At 45.4% G+C, this 24,104-nt stretch overlaps 1 protein-coding gene across 1 annotated transcript in view; it reads left to right on the top strand.

Moving 5' to 3' along the window:
- The first annotated feature begins 914 nt into the window (after positions 1–914).
- The window catches only part of SEC14L1 (SEC14 like lipid binding 1), a 51,992-nt gene continuing 28,802 nt past the window's right edge, over positions 915–24,104 (top strand). Inside the window, exons 1-2 of the mRNA XM_012535144.3 lie at positions 915–1,162; positions 3,658–3,750. Coding sequence (XP_012390598.2) covers positions 3,688–3,750 — 63 coding nt within the window. The 5' untranslated portion in view covers positions 915–1,162; positions 3,658–3,687. The remainder of the gene's footprint in view (positions 1,163–3,657; positions 3,751–24,104) is intronic.

Genomic DNA, 24,104 nt, shown 5'->3' on the forward strand with positions numbered 1-24,104 from the left:
AGCCAGCCCTAGCTGAGTCTAGTAAGCAGGGTGGGTGATCAAGCTGGAAAAATGATGGTTTGAGGTGAAAAACAAGGTGTGATCAAGTAATGAATGATTTTCTTGTGTGGCTGGTAAACTGGCCCTGAAGGAAATTCCGAAACTGTTCCAAAAATGTGCTGTGCACTGGCAGCGTCAAAGGCACAGCCACCGAGGGTGACTAACGCAAATGGAACAACAGTGACATTGATGGAGAAACTGTATGTTGGCTATAAAACCATCTTTGTTGTGTGGGTGGACATGCGTACTGTCCTTCTCTAGTCATTAGCTCCTCTTAAGAACCCCTAAATGTCTCAGTGTGCATCACACTTGTGCTTCAAAGTTGGAGCTCTTGCCGAAACGCCAGATCCACTTGTCTTAGGTCCATCGAACAACTCGGACGTGTTGACAAGATGCTGCTGGGTCCCACCCAGCCCCTCCCCAGCCCTGGCGTTTGCCTCATCTGCATTACTCGGCGAGAATGTGGTCAGGGCACCGCAGAAGTCAACAAAAGATGAGGAAGTACGGGGAGCCTCCTGCGACGATCAGACAGACCAGCTCGGCCCTGAGCACCCGCAAAGCCGGAAGGCCCGGGCTATTTTGATGCCTCGCAGACTTCCCAGTTCCAAGTCAGCGGAACGCCCCGGGGCCACTGCTGGACGCCCCTTTTTTGTCTCGGCAGCCTCCGCCCAGCTACTCGCGAGCCCCGCCCCCCACACTAGGCCCGCCCCGTGACGCAAATCTGGGTGCGGCCAAGCGCCTTTGGGTAGACCTGCCTTGCTTCCGGGCCGACGCCTACTCCGAGCTCCTCCCACGCCCTCCGGCCTGGAGTTGGCGCCTGCGCAGCTCGGCTCGGCCCAGGTTGTCACCCCTCCCCCCTTCCTAGCAACCGTCGTCGCTCCTGCCTCTGCCCCTCGGCCGCTTTCGCGCACGCGTACCCCTTCGCCCGGCCCCGCCCTCCCCGTCACCCGTAACAACCACAGGAGCCTCGCTGGGCCCCTCCGGCTCCCGCCCCACGGCCCACTCCCCGGAACCGGCTGCTGAGCTGCCGCCGCCTGCAGTGGAACGGCGACGGCGCCGCGGAGCCGCCGGCATGAGCTACCCCCGCCGCCCCGCATCCCCGGCCCGGCCCTTCTGACAAGAGGTAGGCGCGCGTCTCCGTGGCGGGCTCCGAGCGCGCCCCCGGCCCGGCCCCTCCGGGAGGCGCGAGGCTCTCGCCTCCGCCTCCCCGCCTTGCCTACCCTTCCCCGGCCCCTCGGCTCCCCTCGGCTCTCCCCGGCTCCCCCCGGCTCCCCGACTCGGGAGCGGACTGTCTTCCCGCCCGCCTCCGGCCCGCCGACCCCCGCGCCGCTCCTACTGTATTGGTCGCCCCCTCCCCGCCTCCACCCGTCGATATTCCCACCCGGGACCCCTCCTGGGGGAAGCGGAGTTTGGGATCCCAGCCGGCCTCTGGCGCACCTCCCCGGGTCGGCCGGGGCTGGGGGCCCGAGGGGCCGCCGCGCCGGACCCCCGGATCGAACGGAGGGCCCGGCTGCCCCTTGAGCCTGCTCGGGGTGGACTCACTGGGTTTGGCCATTGGCTAGTTTTTAAGCACCGATTGTCATGCAGTAGAGGTTGCCCTGGTCCACGGTGCCACTTGGCGGTTGTAACTCCGGATTCCCACGTAGGACGTTTTTTCGGACCAGAGCATCGGAAGCTGGGAACTGGCAGGAGTTCAGAAGCTCGTGAATTAGCAGGTTCTCGAGCGTAGTCGCTTTGGGTTCTGCCGGGCAGCGGAATCCCGAATGGGTGTTACCGAGTCTTAACCGAGCATTACTTTTTTTTTTTTACATTCTCCCCCCACCCCCTTTGATACCCCGTAATCACCCTCTCCTTCTGTGGGAGACACCCTAAAATTAATTTTCCTAATTAAAAATTTAAAAGGTTGTTGAATTCCTGCCGTGCACCGGCATTATCAGGTTGGCAAAACTAAATAGAACGCGGTCCCAGCGCACCAGGACCTGCCAGTCCCAGAATCAAGATTATAGAACACGGTCCCAGCGCACCAGGACCTGCCAGTCCCAGAATCAAGATTAATGACAGCATTCCAGTTGATTGTGGTGGATTCAGGAGTTTGTCTCTGAGTCTCATGATTTTAGAGCTGGAAGTCTTTCAAGATTATCTCACCCCAAACCTCACTTTGCAGAGGTGGATCTGAGTCCGGGGGAAGTCAAATGACTTGCTTGAGGTCTCCCGGAGTTATTCTTTAGCAGTTTTCAGAGTGCCAGATATGGCTGTTTTCCGCCAGAACCTGTTCTCTCTGAGAGATATGCGAAACATACCAGAGGAGGTTCCAGACCTGTTTAAATGTAATAATATAGGTAGGAATCTTACGATATAAAACGTATCTTCGTAAAGTTTTCTTTTTTTACTGCTAGACTTTGGACTCCTTGAGGATATTACATTTTGTACTTCTGAATATCCTCTCACCATATTCAGCATAAAATAACATTCTTAATGATTATCCTCCGCAGGACAGGTAGGCTCTCTGGATTTATTTTTCTTCCTCCCTTTTAAATAGGGAAGTGAAGTCCCATAGAGGACTCCAAATAAAAGTGTGTTTTCAGAAAAATCCAGGTAGGCTGGGGCCAGTGTGTAAATGTGTCCCTGGCAGGAGGATTCCTGACTTTGAAGTAGGCTTCAGCACTTAGTTGATTGCTTCCTGATATTACAGCTGTTTGAGGCTGGAGAAGTCAGTGGAGCCTCTAGCCAGAGTGCTTGGTGGTATCTCTGCCATTTGAAGATAGATCCCTGAAGTTGTCTTTTAAAAAAATAATAATAATAATAATTAATTAATTTAATTCTTGGCCGCGTGGGGTCTTAGTTGCGGCGTGGGGTCTTAGTTGTGGCATGCGTGATCTTTGTTGCGGTGCACGGGCTTCTCTTTAGCTGTGGCGTGCGGGTTTTCTCTCTCTAGTTGTGGCACGCGGGCTCAGTAGTTGTGGTGTGTGGACTTAGTTGCCTCGCGGCCCATGGGATCCTAGTTCCCCGACCAGGGATGGAACGCACCTTCCGTGCATTGGAAGGCAGATTCTTTACCACCGGACCACCAGGGAAGTCTCTGAAGTTGTGGTCTTGCACTTAGAAAATGGGGATTGACAAGTTTCCTTTCAAAATAGCTTTTGAGGAATATCCCATAATTTGAGACACACTAGTGTTTTTTTCCACTTTTATTTTTGTGTGTCCTGGGCTTAATATCTTGAAGTGCCACCATTTTAATTTGGCTTCTAATGGAAGTTGTTGAAGAGAAAATGATTCAAGAACTAATTGTATGGGTTATCAGAATAATGGAATCATGACATCTCACTGCTGGAAAGGACCCAGGGCAGCCCCTGGAGAGGCGGTGAGGCAGGTAGGGCAATGGAGTCCTCCAGCCCTCAGACCAGAGCTGCTTCCCTCACTCCACTTGGGCTTTTCTCACCTTTTCTTACTGTCTTTATCGCCTTCCCTTGTCCTTCTATAATTAAGCCTCGTCTTTTGACTTTTGCGTGCATAGAATTACGACCCGCTGAGATTCCTTAGACTGTAGTATGTTGTGTAAATGCAGATTTAATTTTTTCTACATCATGTTTATTTATCACAAATGTTTGTGTTTTGCAGGTGTGAGAGGATTGCTGTTTTATTGCAATCATGGTGCAAAAATACCAGTCACCAGTGAGGGTGTATAAACACCCCTTTGAATTAATTATGGCTGTAAGTACTTTTCAGTTTACTATTCAGCTTCTTATTTTTTTAGGTATTCAAATTTGGGGACCTGTTGCTCCACTTTTATTTGTTCTGTTTTTATGCTTTTGAACTTTATCGAATTTGTGAAATGTTTTTAAACTACAAGTCTCTGAAAATCAAAATCTGCATGTTTATTTTTAAAATAATTCACCTCAGGGTAATGTATGAATTTCAGTTAATTCTCCATTTGAAAACACAGAAGTGGGATTGTGACTAAATAATTCTTCCTCTGGATTTTGCTCTTTTTTTGTTTGTTAAAGTAGAAAAGGGATGTGGAGAGTGGGTTTTTCCCTCTGCTGCTCATTTAGATTATGGATGAGTTCACCATATGGAACTGACACTATAGGATGCAGTTTAATTTACCAGATTCTAAGGACTCTGATGAATGAATTTCCTCCGCTAATATCAAATTCATAAGTCATATTAGAATTCTACAAATGGGTAACTAAAGTCTTAATTTTCTTTGTTACTGCCTAAAGAATTTGGTTCAAAATAAGCATTTCACTAGAGGCAAAAAAATCCCCCAAAAACCCAAAACAAACTTTTTGCCAATCCCTTTTAGATTAGTATAAGGTATTCTTTCCTTTCCCTTCTCTTTTGTGTTATTGTTAAGGTGTAATATAAGTGGATGTACAGGAAGATGCCTCTGTCGTGAAGTATGCCCTGATGAAAGTGTCAGTCTGAACCGCGATGAGAAACCAGAGCCTTCCAGCCCGACGAGAGCCCCTCTGGGCTCCTCCTGGTCTCGCGTAGTTAGCCCCTACTCTGACTATGACACGGAGATGAATTTCTCTGTGTCTGTTCCGTGTATAAATAGAAACTCAGGTGTTTTTGCATATGGCTTCTTCCTGCTCAGCATTGTTTGTGAGATTTATCCAGATCAATTTAGTTTTGGAAAACAAAACAAAACTCAAGTCTTCTCAAGGGAACAATTTAGACTTAGAGCGTCTGTTTTTGAAATTGATGTATAATTTATAGACAGTGAAATGGTCACAGGTTTATAGTTTGATCAGTTTTCACTGAAGAGTGACACGCATCTCTGTCAAGATGCAGAACCTTTCCATCTGTTACCTCAGAAAGTTTCCTTGTGCCCCTTCTCCATCAGGTGTGAGGTTTGGGTTTTGTGTTGTTGTTGCGGGGGTACTCTTTAGTTCTGTATGTTCCTTCAATACTAGGACTGTTCAGTATTTTATATCTAGGGCTTATCAGAAAGGCTTGCTTCCTGTTTGCATGTTCTGGGTGCTGGTTTGGCATTTGGTCACAAGGAGCAGAGGCCCACTCCGGCCTGAGAGCGGGTATTGTCGGTGGAACACATGCTGTGTGCGATGAGATCGCGCAGAAATCCAGGAATGCGAGCCGGCAAGGCTGAGCTCCAAGAGCCCCGCATGAGCGGGTGGTTCCTGGCAGCAGTTGTCCCCGGAACTCACACCACCCCCCCCCCCCCCCCCCCCCCCGCCCCGGGCTCTGCCTCCTCCATCTGCCTCTCCCCCCACCACCACCAGGCTGCTTTGCTCTCTCCTGCCTTTCCCTCCCCTGCGCCTTCAGCTCCTGTGCTTTTTCAGCTGGTCATAACCCCTCTGGCTCCAGTTTGCCTTTGTGGCATTTCTTGTTGCCTTCTTTCAGTTTCTAAGTGACCGGTTCTTGTCACATTTCCTAGTTCAGATTCTAGAGAGACTAGATCTGGTCCTTCCCCCTGGGCCCAGGAAGTCGGTTGCTGGCCGGCCTGTGGGTTCCTTGTGGGGCTTGGTCACCTATCCCTTTTCGGTTGGCAGGGGCTGGTGGCGCTGGGGGATTGGTGTGGGGCCGTGGAAGGCAGTGAGCCCGGGAGGTGCCCGGGAGTGGAGCGGGCAGGCATGAGACTGGTGTCTTATGTTTTCCAGAATGCTAAGGACGATTTTAAAATCTTGATGCAACCCTGATCATTTGAGGCAAAGACTAATCTCTTATGCAGACACTAGCTTTAATAAAGAGGTATTTTGATTGTCTAATGTTCAGCTTCCTTATTTTCCTTTCTTTACAGCTTTCAAAATGGTACAGTTTGCCTTGCCACTTTTATGCATGGATTTACAGAAGAAATTGAAATTGAAATTCTCAGCCACCCCTCAATCTTTTAAAATTAACTGATTTTTCACTTGCTTTTGTTTTAAGCAGTAGTAAATTTTTTTTGAGTTGTTAGAAATTATTTTTTAATCTGAAAATGAAATGTTACCTTTCTCCTTCCAGAATTAGAGACAGACGTGCATGTTTGTTAAGCCTGTAGTGATTTTTGTGGTGCCACTTGCCGCTTTTCTGATTGTAATTGCACAGCATAAAATCCTCAGTATTTTCCTTGCTCTGTTTTTTCTCTTGTTGATGAAAAACAGTGGTATAAAAGAGTTACTCTAAAAACGTTCTTTTCATTTCATTCAGGATGAGCAAAGAGGTATATAGTTAATGCAAGAACGGAACTATAGCTTCAACAGAAATATTTTTGAGAACCTCAAAAAGTGATTGTGCTTCAGTAATCACAGCATGTGACAGTGACAGAAGTGTTCGTCAGGTGATCAGCTTGTGGTATTGCCAGGTGGATCCAGGTCCTAATTTACAGGGTCCTGTGATGACCGCTGGCGGAGATGCTGTCGTTCACTTAAGGCCTTTGTTTTAACCAAGAGTTTTGTTGTAATTTAGGATTGCCAGGATATGCTGAGGTAGGAAGTGCCTATGTCAGTAGGTATACAGTGGGTATCAAGTATGTTAATTGATTTTGATTGATTTAATGACAACTGATGATTTGTTTTGGGGTCAATATACTGGTAGAATTAAGAAATCATGTAAATGTTAATGGTAAACAAAAAGAAGTGAAGGTGTTTCAGGAGGCATTTGTGGCATCTGAGGGACATTCTGTTGTTAGATGTGAGCCCAGAAACAATTGTTGGAGCTTCAGTGAGTTGAGAAGTCCCCCAGCTCAGCCCCCTTTGAGGGTGAGGCATCTGAGCCTCAGAGAAGTTAAAGCTTCCACAGTTAGCTGAGGTAGAGAGTTTGGTGTTCTTTTTATCATAATGTGTACCCTGGAATGTGTTATGAGGGTTCTTGTCCTTGAAGATGTCTGTGACCTTTCCAAGCTCAACCAGAAACATTTCTTGGGGCTGCTCTGCCTGACTTGTGGGAGGAGAACTTAATCAGTGAAGAACATTCCAATGGATTGTGCCTTCAAGGATCTGTGGTCTCACCCGGGCCTAGTGAGGTGCCCGCCGAGAAGGGGCTTAAGGTGGGAGGCGTGGTTCCGAGATGCTTGGGTTTGAGTGTTTCATTTTGAAATTTCTGAGGTAAAATACAAATTTTGAAACTTTCAGCTTTCTCCCTCCTGGTGTTCATGGCCCTTTCATAAAGGACACAGAGGGAGGATGAAGGAGAGAGAGTCCATGGAACAGAGTAAAGTGCAGAGGCAGGGGGTCGGGGCACGGGCCGAGGCCTCTGTGGTCACAGTGGCGGGGGAGGTGAGGACCTGTCTCTGATCCTTTTCTCGCCTGGGGACAGCTGCCGTTGGGACTAGTTGGAGCGCGTGACAGGAGAGGCCCCACTGCTCTCTGTGACGTGCCACGAGTCGCTGCCTTGTCCAGCCCCGTTTCTAGTGGGCTTCCTGTCATCCGACGGATTTGGTCACGTCGCTCTCTCCTCTCCGCACCCGCACAGTCTCCCTGTTCTCTCCATCCTGTCATCGTGCTCCCAGACCCCCTTGGCCATCTGTATCCCTAGGAGGTGCATCTTTTAGATTGTGCCCTCAAGTCACATCTCTGTCCCTTTCTCTCCTGAGCACCGCCTTCGGTCCAGCCTTTGGAGGGCATGACCAGAGCTGTTATTTTCTTACTTACACATGCCTCCCTTTGGTCCGTACTGTGTTCTCCTGCCAGACACTGTTTCCACTTGTCAGCCCTCTGTTGAAGTGATCTCTTATCAGTCATATCCGTTCTAAACTGCTTTGCTTTTTCCTCAGGGCCCTTATGTCCTACCCTCTCTGTTTAAGCTTATTTCATAATTATGCAAACTTCCCAGCATGAATGTTTACCTCTATTCTGTGCTGTCCCTGTTTGCCACTCGGTGTCTTTTCCTGCCCCCACCCTTTCTTTTGACACTTCCTTCCCCGCGTTAGATGCTCACCTTCCCCAGCTGTCTGATCCTACTCCTACTGGCCCACCCGCTTCCCTGATGCTGCTCAGAAGCCCTTCGCGTTTCTCTCCCTTTCCTCCGACTCCTCCTTAACGGTGTAGTCAGTGGCAGGTGATTAGTTTCTTTTATTCTCTATTTTGTGTGTTCCTCGAGGGCAGAGGCTTTGTTTTTTCCCTTGTTCCCTCCAGCTTCGGTACCAAGCACATAGCGGGCACTCAGATATCTTTGATCAGCTGGTGTCTGTTCACTTGAGCTTTTCGTGTGAGGATATGGGAAGTGGGTTTGGTGGCTGAAGCTCAGATCTGCGGCCTGTCTTCAGACAAGGGATTTATGTTTTCTCCACGGAAAAGAGGTAACATGCTCTGACCCTTCAGTTAACCAATGCCTCCCTTAGGAGCAAAGCCCTTTTGTGATGAAGTTGGCTTTTTTTTTTTTAACATCTTCATAAATTATGCAAAACCCATTTGATAAATTTCGTAGTAGTTTAAGTGATGTACTTTTACGAGTTGAGTAACCGAAAAGCCCTCTTTGCAAGCGTGTGGTTGCTGATTGGCCCCCAGAACAACATTTGCTTCTGCTCTTTTCATTCTCTTGTTTGTTTCGTTCTCTGGTTTTTTCCGTTCATTTTCTCTTTCCTCAGATACCTCATGTCTTCCCACCAAGACTAGAGGATGAAGGGAGGAGAAAGAGATTTGATGTGATACTAGGTGCAGAGCTGGGCCCCGCCACAGACGTGCTCTGTAACCTAGTGTCTAGGCTGGTCACTAGTGGAGACTGTTGTGAGGACGTGATAGAACTAAGCAGACCACAGACGTGATGGTGGGTGAGGCAGGGCCTGGAAACATCCACAGCCTCCCCCATCCCTTTCTGATAGCCAGCCCCTGTCCCGCTCCCAAATACAAGGTGAAATGAATCAGCAGAGTCATATGCTGGCATATAAACTCTGAATGTGTGTCTCTTTTAGATGAAATAGACATTTGTATTTATATTTAAGCTTTATTTCATCCATTCACAGTTTATACATCAGGACAGCTGGGAAGATATGTGGGGGACCCCGGCGTAGGCTCGTGTATTGCAGCGCAGTCTGAGGGGAGCCTCACACCAAGGGCAATCAAGTTGGCTCTTTCGGGGGTGGGGGCGGGGGCGAGGTGCACAGAAATCCGAGCAGCAGAGCGCTTCCCAAGGAGGGCCCCCCATGCAGCCCTCTCCAGATTGTTCCTCTGTTGGTTGGGGTCCTGCCGGAGCCCGGCTTGCTCTGCCTTCTTGCTCCGAGGCGGCTGGCTGCCTCCTGAAGCCCCTGTGTGTTCACCCACCCCTTCCTCCGTGCCTGAAGATATTGGGAGCCCCAGTCTCCTTTCCTCTGATTTCGTTTTCTTCCTCTGACCTGAGTCCCATGCATATTGTGTTTTTACCTTTATTTCAGTTACGAAATATTTTCATTCCATCTTTTGCTTTTCTTTTCGAAGCACATCCTCTTCCTCTCATCCTAGATTTTATCCCTGGGCCTTTTTGTAGTTTCCAGGTTTCTGATGGTTAGGTGTGATGTTGAAATACATCTTTTTCATTAATTGAGGTATTGTTAGATCTTCAGTGAGCCTAATATGCAATAGAATTTGTTTTTACTCAAAGGAATAAGCAGTCTGCATTTTGGGGTCGCTAACTTTTAAAACCAGTTTTATTCAGTCTAGGAGTGAAGGGAAATGGTCCAGTTTCTCTAATGTTATATTAAGGATCCTGGGCAGTTTTTAGTGGGGGAGATTGTACTCTTTTCATTTATCAAGTTTTTGAATGCCATAGTGTAAATGCTATTGCATTTAATCAAAGCTGGGATTGTAGTCAGACGTGCTTAGCTTTGAAAATGAGCAATTATGGTGTACTTCCATTGTACACTATTTTGTACAGAACCAGGCATTTTCCATTCTCTTAAACCCACTCTCCCAATACATTATGCACTCTGAATTACTTTTAATGTGCTAGGGTGAAGGCAGTTATGGTTCAGTAGGAGATATTTCAAGAAGAAATAAAGCAGGATCTGATTCAGCTCCTTGCCTCTTTGATTTACCTGTTTTTGTCTAAAAAAACAAACAGGTAAACCCTGTATTATGGAAAATTTCAAGCATACAGAAGTAGAGAGAAAGGTACCCATGGCCCAGCTCCAAAAGCATCAACATTTTGCCAATTTGTTTCATCTGCTCTCCCCACTTTTTCCCCCGCTGGTGTATGTAAAGCCGATTTCAGGCATCTTGTCAATTCATCCCAAAACACTTCAGCATGCACCTCAAACTATAAGGACCTTTTTCTTTTTAAAAGGTAACCTCCGTGTCATTATCCACCCGGCAAGAGTACTGATAATTCCCTGATGTCATCCAATAGCAAGTCCATGTTCAGACTGTCTCAGCTGTCTAAAACAATGTCTTTTTCTTTTAAATTTAATTTATTTTTGGCTGCGTTGGGCTTCGTTGTTGCGCATGGGCTTTCTCTAGCTGCGGCAAGCGGGGGCTACTCTTTGTTGCTTTGCGCAGGCTTCTCATCGTTGTGGCTTTTCTTGTTGCGGGGCATGGGCTGTAGGCGTGCGGGCTTCAGTAGTTGTGGCACGTGGGCTCAGTAATTGTGGCATGCCGGCTCTAGAGCGCAGGCTCAGTAGTGGTGGCACATGGGCTTAGTTGCTCTGTGGCATGTGGGATCTTCCCGGACCAGGGCTCGAACCCATGTCCCCTGAATTGGCAGGCAGATTCTTAACCACTGTGCCACCAGGGAAGCCCCTTAAGCAATGTCTTTTTATAACTTGTTTGGATCGTGCTTCAAATAAACCTTTGTGTTTGGTTATTATGTTTCTTCAGCCTCCTGTGTTCCTTTACATCCTCCTTTTCCTTTGTTTCCTTTCCTGCCATGGCTTTGTTACAGAAACTGGGTCACTTGTCCTTTTCAATTACCTTAACCTTTTGCTGATTTAATTGTTCATGACGGCAAATAGGCACAGGGAGTACACACAGGCCTGAGATCAATCAGTTCATCTACTTTTTAGCAGCTCTGTTTAAACATTCCCTGATAGAGATTGAAGTGAGTGGTTAAAACCGGCTGCTCCTTTTTCGTCCTGGTGATTATCCTTTGTAATTTTGAGTTGCAAATAGGATGCAAAACATTTTTTTCCCAAATTAAACTGGGTTTTTCCATTTATAGTTACTTTGTAACCCACTTCATTGATCCTACTGTTTATAGTGAGCAGTTGAAAGGAGTTAATTTATTGGCAGGTCTGATTAAGAGGGTTTCTGTGTAGCGTCTGCTGTGAGCGCTTGGGGACCCCTGAGGTGGTGGGGGTGGCAGTGGTGCTGGCCAGTCCTTTGTGCTTCTTTCATTAGAGCCCCGGATAGGGATGTCGGTCTAGTTGGGGAAGTGCCCACAGAGAAATTCACTGAAGAGAGGATTTGCCTTGGCAGGTGTGATAATTGATCCTTCTATCTTGATTTTTAACCTGTGCGAGAGTGAAACTGACAATTTTATATACTTCTAGTGGAATAATTTTACATGTTGCAACAGAAAGCATGTATCGCATTACAGTTCTCTTGAAAGGTACAATTTGATGTTAGGAGTACTGGCCTTGGTTTTGTTTTTCGTATGTAGGTTTATGTAATTATCACTCTGTAAGATAATTGCTATATATATCGTGATATGTACTGAATCCTTTTTCCATTCCAAAGTCCGCCACGAGTATTTCATAGATCTCTCCTACATGGTTTTGCACTAGAGTATCCCTAGTGCATTGTTCACATGCATAGTGCAGATCTGAGTGATTGACAAGTGTCCAGTTCTAAATGTCTCGCATGTTTGATTAGACGGCTGGTGGTAGCTCTCTTCCTCTTGGGTCTCTGGCCCTCCCTCTGGTCGCCCTTGCTTTTGTTACTCCACCTACCTCCTTGCCTTCTTGGGTACAGATGGACTCTTCCTTTAATGATAACTTGTTTTGCTATTTTGAGACCCCCTAGTTGAATATTTTGTGTTTTCTGGACATCACAGGTGTTTTAATTGGTAATTAATGCTATTTTAGGAATATCCAGCTCTCTCTCACCCGACATCTCTTCCTGGGCAGCCTCATTTAAACCCATGGCTTCAACCGCCACTTTATAAACCACAGCTCTGAAAGCTTATCTCAAGCCTACACGCAGGAGCTTCCAGATTTCCAGCCAGCTCCCTGCCAGGACATCTCCACCTGGCCATTTCAAGGCAGGTTTAGTACATCTGAAACAGAGTCCACACTTTCCTTCTGCCCCACAAAGAGCACACCAACAGAAAACACACACACACACACACACACAGACGCACACTAAAATTCCTCTGAAAAGCTCTACTTTTCCTCCGAGCTGCTGCTTCTGATGAGTGCCACTGCCACGTGCCCAACCCTCAGACCCGGAACCCAGACATCCCTGACAGCCCCCCTCCCCCCTCAGCCCTGGTGATGGCTGGACCCTTGCCAGTTGAGGAGGTCTTCTGACCTGGGTCTGAATCTGCTCCTTTGACCCTGTTGGCTCAGCCTCAGATCACAGCTCGTCCCTTCACGTCCAGGTCCCTGCAGTGACCTACGGGCTCTGCATCTCAACCCTGTCTCTCCCACCCGCTCTTTCTGAGGGTTGCTGCCGCCCAGTCTTCCAGTTGTACATCTGACCATGTCACTTGCTAGTTTAAAATTCTCAAGTGGCTGCACCTCACCTCCGAGACAAATTTGGACCCTTTAGCTCCATCCCGGAGCCCTTCTCCTTCTACCTCTTAAGGTCTTCTCGTAGCCTTGTCTCCGCAGGCGAGACCCTCACGTGCTCCCCGCTCGAGTTCTGTAGGGTCACTGGCTGCTTCCCAAGTGTGCCATTCTGCTTCCTGGCCTTCGTGCCTGGAGGGCCTTTCTCCATCCTTCTCACTGGTCAGATCCTGTTCTCAGAGGAGTTCCTGCTCTGGGCTCTGGTGTCCCACTGTCACCTCGCCGGTCCCTGCCTTCCTGGAGTCGCTAGGCTTGTCACCTTCCCTTACACTCGAGCATCTTGAGGGTGGGAGCCAAATGTTCTGCTTTTTACCCTGAGCATAGAGGAAGGCCCCAGAAATTGATGTGTCTAAAGAATAAGCGAGGGCTTCCCTGGTGGTGCAGTGGTTGAGAGTCCGCCTGCCCATGCAGGCGACACGGGTTCGTGCCCCGGTCTGGGAAGATCCCACATGCCACTGAGCGACTGGGCCCGTGAGCCATGGCCGCTGAGCCTGTGCGTCCGGAGCCTGTGCTCCGCAACAGGAGAGGCCACAACAGCGAGAGGCCCGCGTACCGCAAAAAAAAAAAAAAAAAAAAATAAGCGAGTCCTGGGATGCGTGCTCTCGCTTCCTGCATGACTCTGCTTCTGGCAGTGAAAATTTCAACAAAAGGTCACATTGGAACATACTCTTTTGGTTGGATTTACTGCTTATACTTATATCGTGTTTTGAAGGAATCTGATGCAAATTGGTTTTTGTAAGTAAAATAGGGTTTATGATCAGTGAACTGAAGCCTATAATTACTATAGTTGACTGACAAACGTGTCCTGGTTTATGTATCACTTGGTGTTTGAGTGGCTTTTTTCGCATAGCAATGAATGCCAAGTATATAAAAAATTTTGTTTCTGTGGTTCTACAGAACATAAAATTCATTTAAAAATTCTTGACTCTGATAGAATAGTATTCTAATTTTCTTTTTGAGATCTCTACAGGTTTAAACCTGAGAGGTTGGTGATGCATGACTCTTCTTTTCTTTTCTTTTTTTTTTTTCCGGTATGCGAGCCTCTCACTGCCGTGGCCTCTCCCGTTGCGGAGCACAGGCTCAGACGCGCAGGCTCAGCGGCCATGGCCCACGGGCCCAACCGCTCCGCGGCATGCGGGATCCTCCCGGACCCGGGCACGAACCCGCGTCCCCTGCATTGGCAGGCAGACTCTCAACCACTGCACCACCAGGGAAGCCCTGACTCTTTTTCTTAATGAATAAGTTACTCTGTAACATAAGGTGGTCCTAATCATAAAATGTGTGTTTTTCTTTTTGCTTGTTTAATGCCTATATATGTTTTAAAAACCAAGTCCAGAACTAAAAGCTACAGGTACATATTTTAAGAAGTAAATTGATTTAAGAGATGGTTGCATTGCAGGATATATGCTATTAATATTGAGAAAGCTCTTCCCCAGATGCATGTTATATGTTATCTTCATTTTACTGAACACAGAGTTGGTTTAGAATGCAAATTCTAACAGTTCTAAATTCTGATTCTTTACTGAATCAGGATTTCTGGGGGCAGGCCCAGCAGTCTGGTTTCACAAGCCCTGGAGATGGTTCTGATGCCTGCTTGGGTTTGAGGACCACTGGTTTAGATGTCCTTAATTTGGTTTGTAGTAAATGGAATAGGAAGAAAGGAAGTTGGTTTCAGTTATAACTTTTTTTAATTTAAAGATTTTGAAAGGATAGATTATTTAACAGTTGTGTAACAGAGACTCTTGTTACATTTTGTTTTCTTTTGAAGGATTGAACGTACACTAAAAGGAGACTGTTTGCTTTGTGTGCTTCTCCAGACTGCTGTTCTTGAGTTTATTTAGTGATACCAAAATTATATTAACAAGCATGTGCTTCCTTGAACTGGTCTTAACTGAATTATTTGTATGGCTTTATTTGCTAATTTTCAGGTGGAGTAGATTTGCACTTTTTTTTATGTGGTAAAATATACATGACATAAAATTTACCATTTTAACCAGTTCCAAGTGTACAGTTCGGTGGTATTAAGTACATTCACATGTTGTACAGCCATTGACACCATCCATCTGCAGAACATTTGCATCTTCCCAAGCAGAAGTTCTGTCCCCATTGGACACTAACTCCCCTCCCCCTCCCCCACCCCCAGCCCCTGGTACGCCCCACCCCTTTTCTACTTTCTGTTTCTATAGATTTGACTATTCTAGATACCTCACATAAGAGAAATTACACAACGTTTGTCCTTTTTTGACTTGCCTATTTCACTTAGCATAATGTCTTCACAGTTCGTTCATGTTGTAATGTGTCAAAAGCTTTTTTCTTTTTTAAAGTTGAATAATCCCACATATGCGTGTATATATAGATATACACACTACAATTTGTTTATCCATTCATTCATCAGTGGACAATTGGATTGCTTCCACCTTTTGGCTATTGTGTTTACTGTACATTTTTAAAGTCTAGTTTTTGACTATTATGTCAACCAAAAATAAGTGCATATCTCTCTAGGTTTATTTTTTGGTCTTTTATATTTGATAGATTCCAGATCCAAAAGACAAGTTCCTTGAGGAGTTCAACCACTGAATTTCATTCCACCTGTTCAAAATAGATCTTTAAAGTTACATCTCATGATTGCCACTGCTGTTAGTTTCTTTTTTTTTTTTTTTTTTCTGTTAGTTTCTTAACAAAGAAAGAAGAGCATCTGAAAGTAGATGTAGAATGATGAGCTGGGGGGCATGCACTGAAACAGAATGGGGGCTCCTGCCATAAAGGAAGGGAAGTGGTAGAGAAAACAGAACCGAACACGTCAAGGTCTGTGAGGTACAACTTGTATCATAGGCGTTTAATAAGCAGCGCTTGATAGATATTTTCCTGATACAGTAACCCGACTCCTACTATCAGCCTACTGACGATAGATTTTTTATTCTGGTTCATGAGACCGGATAATATTTCCATGGCTCATTACATTCTTTTATGTGGGCAAACACATGGCATCTTTAAAAGCTGACAGCTGCAGGTCCCTGGAACATCAAATGCTCTTCTGAAGTCCACGAATTTATTTTTTACACTCTGGAAAGTAAAACCGTTCTCTGCCAAATACAGCTTAATTTGAAGAAGAATATGCAAAACTGCTATTTTTATTGTCACATATACTCAGTTTGCTCTCTATTAGACAAAAGATTTCATGGATTAGGAATATTTTTGGAAAATCATGGCATGTTTTGGATTCCGTTGGGTCACGGATCAGTCATGTGACTGTTTCAAAGACAAAAAACGAAGAGAAGAGAAACCCTTCATAGCACTCCAGACATTCTTGTTTGCCTAGGACTTAAGTAACTGTGGTCTGTGAAACATTTGACCTTCAAGATTTATTGACAGAGACAAGATATCTTAAGTATAAAGATGTACTTAAAGATGTGTATACCTCTATTTTTTCTGACTATTATCCTTTAATTCTCTAACATGATTGGTTAATGTTGTGCTTTTATTTATCTATCTATCTATCTATCTATCTATCTATTTATTTATTTATTTATTTTGCGGTACGCGGGCCTCTCACTGTTGCGGCCTCTCCTGGACACGCAGGCTCAGTAGCCATGGCTCACGGGCCCAGCTGCTCTGCGGCATGTGGGATCTTCCTGGACCGGGGCACGAACCTGTGTCCCCTGCATCGGCAGGTGGACTCTCAACCACTGCACCACCAGGGAAGGCCTTGTGCTTTTATTTTGATAATTGAAAAAAATAAACACATTGAGATCATCTGGATACCTATCATATTCATAGCTAAGTGCTATTAGACAGTATATGTTTTCTTTTAAGTTTATTTTGGGGGCACCAAACAGTACTTTTTTCTTTTTATTGAGGTATAGTTGATTTACAATGTTGTGTTAGTTTCTGGTGTACAGCAAAGTGATTCAGTTATACGTATATATATTCTTTTTCATATTTTCCATTATGGTTTATTACAAGATATTAAATATAGTTTTCTGTGATATACAGTAGGACATTGTTGTTTATCTATTTTATATATAGTAGTTTGTATCTGCTAATCCTAAACTCCTAATTTATCCCTCCTCCACCCCCTTTCCCCTTGGGTAACCATAAGTTTGTTTTCTATGTCTGTGAGTCTGTTTCTGTTTCATAAATAAGTTCATTTGTGTCGTATTTTAGATTCCACATATAAGTGATGTCGTATGGTATTTGTCTTTCTGTTTCTGACTTACTTCACCTAGTATGATAATCTCTAGGTCCAAGCATGTTGCTGCAAATGGCATTATCTCATTCTTTTTTATGGCTGAGTAGTAGTCTATTCTGTGTGTGTGTGTGTGTGTGTGTGTGTGCGTGCGCGCGCATAAACACACACCACATCTTCTTTATCCATTCATCTGTCGATGGACATGTAGGTTGCTTCTATGTCTTGGCTATTGTAAATAGTGCTGTGGTGAACATTGGGGTGCATGTATCTTTTTTTTTTTTTTGCAGTACGCGGGCCTCTCACTGTTGTGGCCTCTCCCGTTGCGGAGCAAAGGCTCCGGACGCGCAGGCTCAGCGGCCATGGCTCACGGGCCCAGCCGCTCTGCGGCATGTGGGATCTTCCCAGACCAGGGCACGAACCTGTGTCCCCTGCATCGGCAGGCGGACTCTCAACCACTGCGCCACCAGGGAAGCCCATCTTTTTTTTAAAATTTTATTTATTTATTTTATTTTTGGCTGCGTTGGGTCTTCGTTGCTGTTCACGGGCTTTCTCTAGTTGTGGTGAGCGGGGGCTACTCTTCGTTGCGGAGCGCAGGCTTCTCATTGCGGTGGCTTGTCTTGTTGTGGAGCACGGGCTCTAGGCGCGCGGACTCAGTAGTTGTGGCTCGTGGGCTCTAGAGCGCAGGCTCAGTAGTTGTGGCACGGGCTTAGTTGCTCTGCGGCATGTGGGATCTTCCTGGACCAGGGCTCAAACCCGTGTCCCCTGCATTGGCAGGCGGATTCTTAATCACTGCAACGCCAGGGAAGTACCTATATGGATAGTTTGAATTTTATAATTGTATGAGTTTTTGCCCAGTTTGTTTGTATGTATTTAAGTAACATTACAGTAAAAATAACTGGTTAACATTAAAGGTCCAAGGAAACTTTTATCTTTTAAAAGGGGTTTTTGTACGTTACTCAAACCATTTCTCTGAGATAGATTTTGCTACACTTTCATGAATCCAAGTCAGTTAGGTCCTTAAATTGGGTTTTGTTTGACACTCAGCCAAGGTTGAAACCAACCTGAGGGTGGGGAGGGAGATAAACATTCACTTGAGGGAATTGTTGGCTCAACTGTTTTCAGTGATAGTGGGCAGCCCTTTTGCACGATGGATCAGGAGTCACAGTTCTTTGACTTAAAATTGAGTATTGACTGGCAAGGCTGAGAATGGAAAATAGGGATAGCACTGTCTTCAGCTTCCGGGTCTGACTTAAATCTGTGGAAATTAACACAGCATAAACATTTTGATTCTGCTGTGTCACCATACAGGGGAATGGTGGGGGAAAAAATATCTTTTTATGTTTTTGTGATTCTCATGGTCATGTTTGCTTTTCATGAAGGAAATTTTAGATTGTGAATGGCCCTCAAATGCAGCTGTATCATGTTTTTAACTTAAAGCTTTAAGCTTTTAAGGCAATTTCGTTGGAGAATGTTAGTCATGTAATGGGAAGGCAAAATAGGCCTGGATGCCACAGGGGGATGGGAGACAATTTCAAAACGAGTTCTGCCTTCAGAAGTCTTCTTATCTTATCTCCTGGAGGGGACTGGTAGGGCATTCCTCTGTGCTAGGCCTTGAGCACACAGTGGGCAACCGACAGCATACAGCCCCTTGAGGAGACCTGGTTGCCTGGGCCCCTGTGCGCAGACGGGGGTCTCACAGCTGAACCACCATTTAAGAAACACTTAAAGAACGTCTAAAAGACCTAAGAATAATGACGAGCATGTATTGGGTGCTGTATGCCAGTATCTCATTCATTGCTCACACTGGCTTTGTGGGGTAGGCTCTTCTCCCCTCTCCTCCCCCCCCTTTTTTGAGATATAATTGATATATAACATTGTATTCACTTAACAATGTAATGATTTATGTACGTATTGTGAAATGATTACCCTAAGTTTAGTTGACATCCATCACCTCACAGTTACACATTTTTTTTTCTTGTGATGATAACTTTTAAGATCTCTTACCAACTTTCAAATGTCCAATACAGTATAGTTAACATCCCCAGGACTTACTTAGCTTATAACTGGAAGTTTGTACCTTTGGGATAGGCTCTTCTCTTAATCCACTTTACAAATGAGAAAACTGAGATTTAAATTGCTTGCCAAGTAACCATCCCTGCCCTGGCTGCCTCGCCCACTGACCGTGGTGCAGACGGCCCAGGTGGCATGGCTCTGATCCGGTTGCATGTAAGCCCAGACTGCCTGCAGCTGGCTCGCCTCCAGGCAAACCCGATCTCGCCCCTCCACAGGCAGCGCTCAGACCCTTGGCTTTCCTGATTCTGGACAGGGCGAGTTTGCAGTCTTTGCTTTGCGGTTCCTCCCCAGTCCTCTTCCCCCAGCCTCATTCTCCCTATGATCTGTCTGTGTCTGACCTGGTTCCCAGCTGGGCAGTAAGCTTTCCCCCTACTGCTCCATCTTTGGTGGCTCGCAACCTTTCTTGCTCTTTTCTGTAACAGAAGGCTGGCGCTTGTAAGTGGTACCACTGAGATTCAAATCAAGGCCTGGTGATACTCCAGCCCAGGCTCTCTGTTGGCTCTGCCGTGTAGCTCCTTGGTTTGTGTCTGAGTCCTGAAGTGACAGTGCTGGAGGAGAGGAGGGAAAGGGCGCTGTTGTGTAGTTGAGGTGAATACCTGGTAATTGGGTGGTAGGGGTGGCAGGGAGGGAGTGGACGGCAAGTTGCTAGGAGCTCTGAGTTTAAAATAGTGTGAGGCCATGAGTGCTGGCGCCCTCGGGTAGTCAGTTGTGCAAGGTTACCCAGAGAAGGCTTTTGTCCTTGGAACAGTAGATGACGTTCCAGGATTGTGGGAACAGCAGTCTGATGTTTACGTTCATTCAGGCCATGATGGGAGCTGAGCAATTCGTTTCCTGACGCGAGTTCTTTCCCTTCCAAGTATACTGTGTTTCTTCATTCTGTGGAAAGCGTTAATACCATTAGCATTAAGCCTGATTCAGGGCTACCTGTAACCCTAACCTTTCAGAGAACATCTTGTTCCTCAGCAACTTCCCTTCCCCCCATTTATTTTATGAAAGTTCTCTTCCCAGCTTTGGTCATTTATCTTTGGGGCCATATTTTCTGCTTCTAGCAACTGAGTATAGTATATTTAGCTAATTAATGAGTTATATAACTAAATCCATGTGTTTCTTGTATTTCATATTACAGAGGGAATATTTTACTCAGTGCCTAAATTGAAATAGTATCATTTCTATCTTTATCCCCTCTTGGCTTTTTCTTTTCCTTAAAGAAGGAAGGAGACCTATATGATATTACTTACACCGAGTTCCTTTTTTTTTTTTTCAGTTGGCTAATTATAAACTTAAAATAATTAGTTTCCAACCAAGCCTCATGGATTTACATCCTGTGTTTTTAGGGCCATGGAGGATATAATTAATTTTAGCTTGGTGAACACATGGGTTTTGGGGGTGCATTTTCAAAGTATAGTAGAGAAGGTAAATGTCAAATGAAAATGTTTAGTTTTTAAAGCCATTCACATTAGAAATTTCTCTTCCTCTTTTTGTGCAGAGCCAAGTTAGTTCCTGGACTGTGGGTGGCAGTGTCTTTGCTTAGTGATCACTTTTGTCTTCTTTGAGAAGTTTGTGTGCAACCTGGAACGGTAGCTACATTTTTTGTACTTATTCTGTGTCAGGGCTGCTAAACACTCTACATTTTCTTTTTTTAATCTTCCACAATTCTGTACGTTAAAGCAGATGAAGAAACTAAGATGAATTGAAGATGAAGAAATTGAGGCTCATTGAAATTGAGTAGCCTTCCCAAGGCCCTCTTCTGATGGTAGGACTGGGCTTGAAGGCGGGTCTTCTCTCCCAGGGCCTGTGCTCTGAGACATGACGTTGCTCTGGGACACGCCTGGGTTCAGATCCCGGGATGTGACTTCTCTCTGCCTCTGTTTCCTCATTTTATTTTATTATTATATACTTTAAATAAATTTATTTATTTAATTTTGGCTGGGTTGGGTCTTCATTGCTGCGTGCGGGCTTTCTCTAGTTGCGGCGAGCGGGGGCTACTCTTCATTGCGGTACACGGGCTTCTCATTGTGGTGGCTTCTCTTATTGCAGAACACGGGCTCTAGGCGCACGGGCTTCAGTAGTTGTGGCGCACGGGCTCAGTAGTTGTGGCACATGGGCTCTAGAGCACAGGCTCAGTAGTTGTGGCGCACGGGCTTAGGTTCTCCGCGGCATGTGGCATCTTCCCAGACCAGGGCTCAAACCCGTGCCCCCTGCCTTGGCAGGCGGATTCTTAACCACTGTGCCACCAGGGAAGCCCCTGTTTCCTCATTTTAAAGTGGGGAGAAACTTGTTTCACAGGAAGAGTCTGCCCAGTACATGCGTTAATCTTCATGAACCTGCTTTTGGTGCGGCTGTGGGGAGGCAGTGCTGGCTCCTTCCCCCTTGCCCACCTTGGTGAGAGCTCTTGGCAGGGTGGGCCCTGGCCTTCCATTCCTGCGTCCCTGGTGCCTGCTCTGCAGTGCCTGTCATGGGCACTGGAGGGAATGTTTGTTGAATAAATGATGTTACGAATTTCTCTAGGTTCTTCTTAGAAGAAGTTTTTTTCTTTTTGTTTTTTTTATACCACAGGTAGCTAATAGGCTTTTACCTTTGGCCAAGGTGTTACTTGATCCCTTTCTCTTTTCTTCATATTTAATAGATTTTAGAGCAGTTTTAGGTTTACAGAAAATTGAGCAGATAGTACAGAGTTGCTATATACCCCTCTACAGCTTCCCCTATTATTAACATCTTGAGTAGTGTGTTTGTTTTAATTGGTGAGCCAGTGTTTATACATTATTATTAACTAAAGTCCACTGTCTACATTAGGATTCACTCTCTGTTAGTACAGGCCTGTGGGTTTTGACAAATGTGTAATGTCACGTGTCCACAAGGACAGTGTCCTACAGAGTAGTTTCACTGCCCTATAACTCCTCTGTGCCCCACCCCTTCGTCCCTCCCTTCTCCCATCCAGCACTGGTAGCCCCTGGTCTTTTTATTCTCTCGGTAGTGTTGCCTTTTCCAGAGCGTCAGATAGGTGGGATCATACATTCTGCAGCCTTTTCACACAGGCTACTTTCATTAAACAATAATCATTTAAGTTTCTAGCACATCTTTTTGTGTCTCGATAGCCCATTTCTCTTTATTGCTGAATAAGACTCCATTGTGTGGATGTACCACACACTGTCTGTTTATCCATTCACCTTTCGTAGGACATCTTGCTTGCTTCCAGTTTTGGGCAATTGTGAATAAAGCCTTTATGCTGCGTTCCTTTTCACTTAACCTTGAGTTTTCCAGCTGTGCTGATGATGGAGCATCAAGCTTCTTTATCAGGAAATACTGGTCACTACTAGAAATGCTTCCCTGAGTTGGCCTCCATTTAAAACTATATGTATTTGTGTTTTTATTGCTTTTTCAGCTTTATTGAAGTATAAATGACAAATAATAAACTATATGTTTTAAAAATACATAGTTGGATAAGTTTTGACATATGTATACCTGTGAAACCATCACCATAATTACGATAGTGAGCATATCCGTCACCCCAAAAGTGCTTTATGTCCCATTGTAATTTCTCCCTCCTTCCCGTACCAACACACCTCCACCTCCAGGCAACCACTGATTTGCCTTTTGTTACTATAAATTAGTTTGTATTTCCTAGAATTTTACGGAAATAGAATCATAACCTTTTTTTTTGTCTAGCCTCTTTGATTCAGCATAATTATTTTGGATTCATTCATTGTGGATGAAAGATAGTTCATTACATTGTATTGCTGAAGAGTGTTCCATTATTTGTATACATTGCAGTGGAAAACATAGGCATTAAAAAAAGATAATACTTTTTCATTCAGTAGTATCTTTCTAATATTTTAGATGTTAGAATCAAGAGTAAAACCTATCATTTATTTTCAAGTTAGGATTAATATTTGTAAACTAGAAAACAAAGGGTTACTTTTCAGTTGGTAAACCAAAAAAGAAAAAAAAGAAAGAAAGAAAAAACCAGTTACTGAGGTTATATTCTAGGCAGAAAACAAAACTAGATCTTTAACTCTTGGGGAGCTAGAGAGGGAGGGATACAGTGGGTAAAGTTGGGGGAAGAGTTGAACAGGAAGGGAGATTGCAGGGGTGGGAGGTGTGGCTTCCAGAGGCCACACCTGGGAGGGGCAGGGCCGGTGGCCTGACAGTGGTCCCTCTGCCCCCAGAATCTCTTCAGAAAAGGCCTTTGAGCCACCTCAGTCAGCTGTCCTTGAAAGAATTAGCTGATGTTTACCTGTAAGTTGGCTTTATGATTGGTGTGCGTTCAGAGGCTGCCTGTTCCCCCCCCCCCGCCGCCCCGGTACGCAGGCCCCTCACTGTTGTGGCCTCTCCTGTTGCGGACGCAGGCTCCGGACGCGCAGGCCCAGCGGCCATGGCTCACGGGCCCAGCCGCTCCGCGGCATGTGGGATCGTCCCGGACTGGGGCACGAACCCGTGTCCCCTGCATTGGCAGGCGGACTCTCAACCACTGCGCCACCAGGGAAGCCCTGCTGCCTGTTTTTTGAAAAATCTCCCTCTGATGCCAGAAAATTTTAAATAGGTAGCGCAGCCTTCTATTCTACTTCTAGACAAAAGGCTTTAATTAAAAAAGCCTAGTTGATCAAACAGATTTGAAACTCATACTAGATTCATTTATCAACAAGTACGAATGACTCTTGGGTTTCATGGAGAGAAGAAATTTGTCATAAGACTTATTATTTTGGGCATATGCCACCACAGCCTTACAGACATTCTAAGGACAGTAACGAGGACAGAGATATGTAGTTGTCAGGTCAGCATGTTTGCTGCAGATTTAAGTTATTCATGGTGAGTCAGTCAAGACGATCAGAGCAACTTCTTGAACTTGAAATGTGGCCAGTGAGACTGAGGGACTGAATTTTAATGTTATTTGCTTTTAATTAAATTTAAATAGCCGCATGTGGTTGGTGGCTGCAGGTTATAGAAGAGATGGTTCTGGAGTGCATTCCATTGAGTGGAATGGTAGGAGTTACCTTCATTATTCACATTCATTCTTTCCTCTCCCCTCCTCCCCACTTTCTTTTCTGGGTTCAATGTACATAGTCCAATTTGTGTATGTAAGTTAGATGTGCATTTGTTGGGACCCCTCTGTATAACGGAGAACAGTTAAGTACAAGTACAGTAAGTGACAGTCCATTGGTTTTATAG

This window comes from Orcinus orca, chromosome 19 (assembly GCF_937001465.1).
Source record: "Orcinus orca chromosome 19, mOrcOrc1.1, whole genome shotgun sequence".
NCBI lineage: Eukaryota > Metazoa > Chordata > Mammalia > Artiodactyla > Delphinidae > Orcinus > Orcinus orca.